At 46.8% G+C, this 9,945-nt stretch overlaps 2 protein-coding genes across 2 annotated transcripts in view; both read left to right on the top strand.

Moving 5' to 3' along the window:
• LOC127396221 (olfactory receptor 14J1-like) overlaps positions 1–1,565 on the top strand; it is a 2,951-nt gene extending 1,386 nt beyond the window's left edge. The window contains exon 3 of the mRNA XM_051643842.1: positions 1,404–1,565. Within this exon, the coding sequence (XP_051499802.1) occupies positions 1,404–1,565 (162 nt within the window). The remainder of the gene's footprint in view (positions 1–1,403) is intronic.
• A 2,485-nt stretch (positions 1,566–4,050) lies between these two features.
• On the top strand, positions 4,051–9,441 carry LOC127396220 (histone acetyltransferase KAT7-like). Its single transcript, XM_051643841.1, is given in 9 exon segments — positions 4,051–4,128; positions 4,471–4,581; positions 5,713–5,886; positions 6,067–6,156; positions 7,061–7,201; positions 7,500–7,590; positions 7,757–7,903; positions 8,543–8,649; positions 9,331–9,441. Coding segments are annotated over 9 exon segments (1,050 nt in total).
• Positions 9,442–9,945: the final 504 nt, after the last annotated feature.

Here is a 9,945-nt window from a genome sequence, read left to right as displayed (position 1 = left end):
TTGGAGGGGCCCAGGGGTCTCTGAGGGGTTCCAGTGGCTCTAAGGGGTCCCGGGGAGTTCTGGAGTTGCAGGGTCCCTCTGAGGTGTTGCGGGGCGTTCTGGGTGGGTCCTTGAGAGTTTTTGGGGGCTCTAAATGGGCCCTGGGGGTTCCTGAGGGGTCCCTGGGGGGGCTGTGAGGGGTCCTGGTGATGTGAGGGAAGAGACTCTCTAGCCCTGAGCAGCTCTAAAGCGGGTTCTTTCTTGGGCACTGGGGATCAGTCCTGCAAACACAGCCCAGCACGGGAAGGGCAAACACATCGTTTGTGCACTTAAACATACACGTGTGTTCTTGTCTGAGAGGGGGGTGGGATTATACAGAGTGATTCCTGAATTCATGATGATATTTAAATCATTTCCCGCAGTCATTAACATCAAGCTACACCCCTCCCCATGTGCACTGCCTCTCGGGGCCGTGGGCAGGGGTCTCTGGGAGGAAGGCTCGTGGTCTGTGCTGAGCTGGGTCCTGTTGTTCCTCATGCTGACAGGCTGGCTGATGTACCAGTGAATCCTGCTGCTTGGGCTCTGCGGGAGACACAGCCCAGTTCAACACAGCACTTGTGACCAGCAGGAACAGGTTCTACTCTTCAGCACCATCTGGGTTTGGCCAGTTTAGCCCTGAAGTCTCTAACTCGGCTGGATTCCTGCTTGCTGGGAGGAGGAGGAGCTGCTTGCTGGGAGGAGGAGGAGCTGCTCCTGTGGAGCCCTTTTCCAGGTGCGGGTTTCCCGCCCCAAGGGCAGGAGGTCGCTGTGTGCAGGAAGGGGAGCAGCTCCTGGCCGCGCCGGGCGCCTTCCCTGCTGCTGGGGAACCTGAGGGCCGTGCAGGTGGGTCCAGCTGGTCCCAGCAGGTGAGGGGTGGGCGTCTCCACAGCCACCCCCAGGCCTCTGTGATGCAGGGCCTGTTGCCCGGACACCGCTGTGATGGGTCTGCATGGGGACCAGGGTCCTGGAGCTGCTGGGGAACATCTGCCTGTCCAGCTGGTGCAGCTGGAGGTGCAGCAGAGGAGCCGTGGGGCCTGCAGAGAGCAGAGCCTGGAGCAGCCCAGCAGAGCCACCCTGCTCCAGCAGCAGGACATCCTGGAGGAGAGGCAGCTTCAGCAGCAGGGTGAGCAGTGGCATTTCTCCCTGGTGCAGTCTGTGCAGCTCCATGTCAGATCCAAGCAGGTGGGTGCCAAGGAGGACACGGGTGGGGGCAGGGCAGGGTGATGGAGCCTCCCTCTGCCTGGAGTCAGCTGCTGCTCTGCAGAGCTGCAGCCCCATCATCTCCTGCATCCCTGCCCCAGCAGCCACTGCTGGCAGGTCCCCAGCAGGCATCTGGTGGTGGGAGCCAGGCTGCCTTTGCCATCGTTCCTGTGCTCTCCTTCCAGGTCTGCAAGGCGAGCTTGAACCTGCACCAGCCAGAGATCACAGGCAGGGAAATCCTGAAGGCTGCCAGGGGCAAACAGGACACGTTGGAGTGGCTGGAAGGGGCTGTGGGTCCCAGCGAGTGCCCCACGGGCAGTGTCACCCGGGGCTGGATGATGTCATAGTTGGTGACATCATAGTTGGTGACGTTGAAACAAAAATTTGGAGCTTCCAAACCCCCTGCTTTCTAACACTCCTCACCGCAGTGGGAGGCTGGTGCGGCTGGGTCAGGATTCCGAGATCAAGACCCAATAACAACAACCAAGCTGTTATTGAGCAGGCATTCCTTATTACAGCTCTGGGAAGCACTGGGGATTCTCCCTGTGTCTGTAGGCTGCCAGGGTCTTAGAAGACTTGATGTTATCACAACCTACAGGATGCTTGGCATAGTTGACTGATAGTTTCACAAAGCACCTTGTTTTAAAAGCAACCCTTAGTATAGCAAATTCATTACTTTAGTAAACTTTTATTAGGCTATATTTCTATTGAATTTACTAACAAATATTCTATGATGTATCAATCCCCCCTTTTCTTTAAACTTTGTAAATTCCTTTACAAAGATTCTAGATCATTATATTTCATTACTTTAGGCAAGGCCCAAATTCTTAAAGTCAGTTTCTTTAGCTTATACCATAAAAGGCAATTAATGACTGTCAGTATAATCACAAACACCAATAGTATCAAAAGTGGGTGAATTAAAACATCCCAGTTTCTTTCTGCAGAGGATGATTATGCTGAGAAGATATCCCACCTATGATGGGCAGTTTCAGATTCAATTTGACTAGACAGATCAATAAGTTTGTCTTTGGCTATTACTGTTTTAATGATAGACTCAGCCAAGGTTTTATTCTGCTTCCTTAAATGCTCTCAAAGTTCTTGAGACTGGTTCAATATCTCATTTAATTTCCCCCAAGATAAGCTTGCATGACTTACGTTCAAGCTTTCATAGTGCCAAAACATTGCCACCTGTTCCTCTGTATATGCAAAAATAAGTGTGTTTGTCTGTGCCAGGTTAAATGGGTTATATTCCTGAGACACCCTACAAACAGGGTAGTCATTCCATATTCTTAAAGTACGGATTGTTAGTTCAATAGGGAGGGCTTGATCCCACCCTAAATGTATTTATCAAATGATTAGCCTTTTCCACTTGCCCACTTGTTTGCAGGTGGTAAGCTGTGTACAATTTCCAATTAATTTCTAAGAATTTACTAACTTGCTGAACCACTTGTGACACAATGTGTGTTGCCCTATCAGAGGAGATCACCTCTGGCACTCCAAACCTAGGAATAATTTCTTTTAATAAAATATTTGTTACTACTTCTCAGGCCTTGTTGATTCTACAGGGGAAGGCTTCAGGCCATCCTGAAATGGCCTGAATATCCCTGCCCTTTCTAGGGAATTCTGAAAAATCTATCTGCCAGTTTTGGCCTGGAACATTCCCTTTATCAATACTTCCAAATTTTATTCGATTCTCCACTTTTGGATTTTTTTTTTTTTGAAACAGATTTCACATCTATCAACCATACTCTTCACAGTTTGAAACTGATTCCTAGCTACTATTTGTTTTGTGAGAGAGTTGTACAAAGCTCCAGTTCCCCAGTGTGTCTTGTCATGCTCTGTTTTTACCAGTTTCCATAACACCCTGAAAGGAACCACTATTCTGTTATCTCTCAATTTTGCCCAACCTGTTGATTCAATCTCTGCTTCCACATCTTTGATTAATTTAAGATCCCTTTCATCATAATTAACTGAATCAGGTAGTGTCAAAGTTTTCTCAGGAAATCAGACTTAATACCTCACCTTGTTCCGCTGCCCTTTTTGCCTCATATTCTGCCAATTTATTTCCCACCTCCTGGGCAGTGTTACCTTTCTGGTGTCCTTTGCAGTGCATAATAGCAACGGCTGAAGGCAATTGTACAGCCTCCAAAAGTCTCAGAATCATGTCAGCATGCTTGATGTGTTTTCCTAGGGTTGTCAAAATTCCTTATTCCTTCCAAATAGCTCCATGAGCTTGATCTACACCAAAGCCATGTCTAGAATCTGTCCAGATATTCACTCTTAGACCTTTAGCAAGCTCCAGTGCTCTCACTAGAGCAATTATTTCAGCTCGCTGTGCAGATGTATCCTTAGGGAGGGACTTTGCTTCCACCACTCGATCCCTGGTGGTTACAGCATATCCTGCCATGCGGACTCATCTTTTACAAAACTGTTCCCGTCAGTGTACCAAGTGTATTCAGCTTCCTCCAGTGGTTCCTCCTTCAAGTCAGAGCTGCTTGCATACACTGTCTCTATAGTCTCTATGCAGTCATGTGTGATGGCTTCCATTTCCTGCTTATCACTCAGAAAAGAAGCAGGATTAATGGTGGCAGATGTAGTAATTTCAACATCACCTTGTTCCTTTAGGACTGCTTGGTACTTCAGGAATCATAGAATCATAGAATCATAGAATCCTAGGGGTTGGAAGGGACCTCGAAAGATCATCTAGTCCAACCCCCCTGCCAGAGCAGGGTCACCTAGAGTACATCACACAGGAAGGCATCCAGGAACCTTGATGGTGAGAGCAAATACCCCCCCTTTTTGTTCCAGAACAGAGGTTACTGCATGGGAAGTATGCACAACCATCTTTTGTCCCAAAGTGAACTTCCAGGCTTCTTGAATATTCAGAACAACTGCAGCCACTGCCCGAAGGCATCCTGGCCATCCTTTACTAATTGTATCCAGTTGTTTGGAGATGTATGCTACTGCTCGCTTATAGGGACCCAGCTTCTGGGCTAGAATTCCCAAAGCCACCCCTTGCTTTTCATATGAGAACAGCCAGAAGGGCTTGGTTATGTCTGGCACACCCAAAGCTGGTGCCCTCATTAGCTCTTGTTTCAATTCTTGGAATGCCCTCCTGTCTGGAATGAGACAACTAAGCAGGAGTTTGGCTTTCCCAGCCATCCTATAACATTCTCAGCTAAAAAAAGCTGCAAGATCCAACAGCTTGGTAGCATCGTGGCAGCAAAATCTCCTGTTATTTTATTGCTCCAGGAGCACAGACAAACCTATGGCAACACTAGGGAACCTCTCCTTGAAAACCTGACCAGTGAGTATGACTTGGAGCTTTTCCGGAGAGCACAAGCACGGGCATCTGAGGACGTGGTGAGACTTCTGACTCCTATTATACCTGATAGCAAAGGTCTTTGTTAGGAATGTGAAGGCTTCCTGGGTGGTGTTGTTCAGGTAGAATCAGAGTTTGCAAGATGGGGAACTCCAGCCCAGCCAAGTCAGCAAAGCTGCTGTAGGGGTAACATTGGAGTGCTGAAAGCACACAGCTGGAGTGAAGCTTTTGCAGTGAGAATGGAGGAATAATTAGTAACAGGCCCATGTAGCAGGTGTTTATTTTCAGTGAAAGAAAAGACAGCCTCACCTGCTGAAAGGATGGCTAGGGAGTGTTGGCAACAGAACCCATCCTGACAGTAGCCAGTGACTGTGGAGTGGAGGCTGAGGCTTCTGTAGGTGCTTTGCAAAGCCACCTTCCACCTCCAGAGATGAACCAAAAGGCACTTTGATGCTTACCAGTAGCAATTGCATCTGGGATATCTGAGGCAGAGCATTAGGCTGTATCCTCTTCCTGCAAATTAGGAAATAAGCTTGAAGTGGCAAGGAGCTTCCATTGCTTCTGTGACAAGAAGAGGATGACCCTAGTGTTGGCATGCTGCCAAGCACTGATTTTTGTGACATTTCCTGATGTCAGTAACTACTGCTTGTGGACAGGGCTCAGACTGAGGCTGATCAAGGAGAGGTCTGTGGGAGGGACTGTTAGACATGGTCACATTGAAAGATGACTTTTTACAGTCATTGTAGTAAGAGGACAAGGGAGGATGGATTAAAACTGGAGGAGGGAAGATTTAGGTGATACATGAGGAGGAAACTGTTTACTCTGAGGGTGGTGAGACCCTGGCCCAGGCTGCCCAGGGAAGCTGTGGCTGCCCCATCCCTGGCAGTGTTGAAGGGCAGGTTGGATGGGGCTTGGAGCAGCCTGGGCTGGTGGGAGGTGTCCCTGCCCATGCAGGGGGGTTGGATCTAGATGATCTTGAAGGTCCCTTCCAACCCAAACCAGTCTGGGATTCTGTGAATTTAGAAGACTTGAAGTAATTTCTTTTCCTTGAGGGAAACAAATACGACCTTCCCACCAACCTCCCTTGTTGTTTTTTTTTTGTTTGGTTGTTGTTTTTTTTTTTTTAAATACTCCTCCATTTTTCCCATTCCCAGGAAAAGCTGCAGCTCCAGGGCCAGATCACAGAAGGCAGCAACATGATTAAAACCATCGCGTTTGGCCGCTACGAGCTGGACACCTGGTACCACTCCCCCTACCCAGAGGAGTATGCTCGCCTGGGCCGTCTCTACATGTGTGAATTCTGCCTCAAGTACAGGAAGAGCCAGACAATACTTCGCAGGCACATGGTGAGGGCTGGGGCAGAGCTGATCCCCCTGCCTTACACCTGCTATCAGCATCTCCACTGAAAACATTCCTGGTGTTATCTCCACTTTAGGAGACCCGTGTGTTTCCTGGTATATCCAGGAGCTGGTAAATTTTTTCCACCCTGAAAACGCCGTCCCCCTGTCGTTGTTTTCCTGTCATAGGCAAAATGTGTTTGGAAACACCCACCGGGTGATGAAATCTACCGGAAAGGCTCCATCTCAGTGTTTGAAGTGGATGGGAAGAAGAACAAGGTAAGGAACTGCCATCCTCAGGCCAGTCTGGAGTGGCTTTCAGATGTGCTGGGCACTCCTTTCCTGTATAGAAGCAGGACACAAGTGGCCCTTTCTCCCTCTAGCTGTAGAAAGACTAGAGTCTGGTCTGTCCACACTTGCAGTTTTGTCTGTGTTTTCCTTGTGGTTATTCCTCAGCCACGTTGTGCTCCAGCAGTTCCACCTCTTGGCTCATACAGTGCTTGGACATGTGTGTCAAGATCCTGTACTGCAGGGTAGGGGGAAGATTTCTGTGCTCAGCCTCAGTGGGTTGTGCTGCCCACCTCCCGTTCCCTGTGGATACTTGGACAGCTCTGGGTTAGTGTGTGAACCAGCCTCCTGTTGGTGAGGGTGACCTCCTTAGCCCTGAGTTGAAGGGCAGAACATGGATCTGCAGCTGCACATTCAGTGCTGGGCAGCAGCACCATGTGTGTCCTGCCTCTGGTTGTGTCTGCTCTTGGGAGGCTTCAGAGGAAGGAACAAAGAAACAAATGCAAATGCTAAATTTTGCACTGCGGGAAGCTGGGAGGAGGCTTTTCAAGTGACCAGAGATAACCTTGAAGCAGAGGATTAACACAGTACAGTGCAAGCAAGCAGAGATCCAACCTTCTGCTTCCTTCACCGAGTGGTATCAGATACCACAGATGTGGTATCTGGGGAGTTAAGAGATTGATATCACAGATGTCAATTCCCACCCTTAAGGAAGCTGGGCTTATCAAGTTTCATCACAAATGGAATTGTTTCCTGGCCTAGCTGCTTTGTGTGAAAGACTGTACCTCATTTCTCAGATAATTCAGAATTTTCTTGTCATTTGCCATGGTTTTGTCCACTCTTGGGGTGTCCCACTGTAATAAACAGATGTATTGTACTCTCCTTCTGCTTCTAGATCTACTGTCAAAACCTGTGTCTGCTGGCAAAACTTTTCTTGGACCATAAAACACTGTATTATGATGTTGAACCCTTCCTCTTCTATGTCATGACAGAAGCTGACAACACTGGCTGTCACCTGATAGGTTATTTCTCCAAGGTTAGTTGAACATCCATACACACCCAGGCACAACTCCATGGCCAGCTATCCTAGGCTTGAAGTTGTGCACCAAACACCCAATGTAATGGCTAATCAAGCAAGACACTAAGCCAGGTTGGTAGCTGAAGGATGATTGTGTGACTTGTTGTTAGGCAGGTTTTTCTGCTGTTGCTCCTTTCACCTTGTATTGTATCAGTTGCACAGGCTTGTTCAGTCTGCTGGGGTGATGATATCCCCATTGTTTGTACAGATCAAGACCTGTTAATCTCTCCTCTCTCTCTCTCCTTGTTTTTACGAGAAGAATTCTTTTCTCAGCTACAATGTTTCTTGTATCCTGACAATGCCCCAGTACATGAGGCAAGGTTATGGCAAGATGCTCATTGACTTCAGTAAGTATGGAGAGAGAAATCCTGGAGGCATGATAAATCTAATATATCTACGGTTGTGGCTGAGCAGGCTTCATTCTAGCTGCTTTCTCTGTGTGCTAAAGAGGGTAGCAGTCAGGAGAGAGTAGTTTAGGAAGGATAAATGTTGGGTTTTTTTTTTCCTTTGCAGGCTATTTGCTTTCTAAAGTAGAAGAAAAAGTTGGCTCTCCAGAACGTCCTCTGTCTGATTTAGGGCTCATCAGCTACAGGAGCTACTGGAAGGAAGTTCTTCTTCGTTACCTGCATAATTTCCAAGGAAAAGAGATTTCTATCAAAGGTATGCTTCCCAGGGAAAAGGTTTGCAGTGAGTGGGTTCAGGAACATCCCCCTGCATCTCATTCATTCATCTTCCTTAAAGATGGGGCAGGTCGTGCTTCACTCATGGAGATGTTTGTGTAGCAGCAGAGCTGGAGGAATATTCCTATAATTGGGTATGGCTGCTTTCCAGTCCTGCCACCACTAAAGATAAGTCAGCTTGAAGAGTATAAAACTATATAATGGCTTATTCTTTTAAAAAAATACATTTAAAATATTCAGAAAGGACTTTATCCCTCTGTAGATTAGAATAATTTAATTTTCTAATTAAAACTTGAATTTTAAATAGGAAAATGGCTCCACTGAGAGGCTTTCTGATGCTGTGGGAAAACGTTGAGACTATTTGAACTTCTTTAATAGTATTTCTATGATGATGGCACCAAGGAGTGTGCAGCATCTCCCAGACATGTCAGGGTAGTTCTGAAGGGTGAAAGGCTGCAAGTCAGACAGCCAGAGCAGGTACCTCCTCAGCATGTGCAGGGCATTTTGTGTGCATCCCTTCCAAAGGAGTTGCCTGAAACTTGGAGGTGACAACTAACAATTACAGGCTATTGCAGGGGAATCTGTGTCTGTTCTAACATAAAGTGCTGCTGGTTTGCAGAAATCAGCCAGGAGACTGCAGTGCATCCTGTTGACATTGTTAGCACCTTGCAGGCACTTCAGATGCTCAAGTACTGGAAGGGAAAACACCTGGTCCTGAAAAGACAGGTAAGATTTGTGGTGGCTATTTCTGCATATTTTTTTTGTTTCCTTGTATTTAGCTGTTTAATTCAGATGAACTCATTGACATCAGTATTTCCTTTGTGTTGTGCTGGACTTTCCAGTCTTTTGGTTCTAGCCGAGGGGGAACACTGTCGTTTTCAAATGCAGTAACTGATCAAATATGATGTGAACATCCAAGATGAGTCTTCAGTAGTGAAGAACATGGTGCACTGACTTTCCTTTTCTCACGTGTGGAATAACTTTGCTCGGTGTAAGTGGCTTTTTAGGGGACAATGGATCAATATTCCCATTGTGCTCCTCCTCATGCCTGCCCTTTATTGGGCAAATGGTTGACATAGAAGTGAACTGAATCAATGGAATCTTGAATGAGTCCTGTTTGTACCCTGTTTAGACATGAGACAAGTGGTTTATAAGTCCCCAAGTATGGCACCTCTCTTTTGTTCTTCCCTCCCTGAGACTTCACTTGGTTGCTAAAAGCAGCTGATCAGTGGGATTGGAAGGGCCTGGAGAAAGCTCTGCAGAGGAAAAGTTATTTTTGTCATGTTGAGCAGTTAGGAGGCTGGTCACCTTCAGGCTTGTGGACTTGGCTGTGTGCTGTTGTACCTTGGATAATTCTCCAGTGTGGATCGTGTGTTTTAACCTGCCCTTTCATGCTCTTTCCCTTAGGATCTGATTGATGAATGGAGAGCCAAAGAGGCTAAAAGATCCAACAGCAATAAGATCATGGATCCCAGCTGATTGAAATGGACAAGTTCCCTTCCATCGGTGACTTCATAACGGGTGACGTCATAATGGACGACATCATAATGGATGACATCATAATGGGTGACATCATAATTGGTGTCATAATGGGTGATGTCATAATGGATTATGTCATAATTGGTGATGTCTTAATGAATGACAACATAATGGGTGACATCAGAATGGGTGATGCCATAATGGATGATGTCATAATGGATGACGTAATAATGGGTGACGTCATAATGGGTGACGTCATGATTGGTGACGTCATAGTCGGTGACGTCATAAAGGGTGACGTCATAGTTCGTGACGTCATAATCAATGACGTCATAATGAATGACGTCAAAATGGGTAATGTCATAATGGAAGATGTAATAATAGATGATGTCATAATGGGTGATGTCATGCTTGGTGACGTCATAATGGGTGACGTCATAATAGGTGACGTCATAATGGATGACATCATAATGGATGATATAATAATGGGTGTCGTCATAATTGGTGATGTCATAATGGGTGACATCATAATGGATGACATCA

The sequence above is a fragment of the Apus apus genome, unplaced genomic scaffold (genome assembly GCF_020740795.1).
Source record: "Apus apus isolate bApuApu2 unplaced genomic scaffold, bApuApu2.pri.cur manual_scaffold_34_ctg1, whole genome shotgun sequence".
Classification (NCBI taxonomy): Eukaryota; Metazoa; Chordata; class Aves; order Apodiformes; family Apodidae; genus Apus; species Apus apus.
Note: the sequence above shows the minus strand (reverse complement) of the source record. Positions and strands in the feature narration are given on the sequence as shown.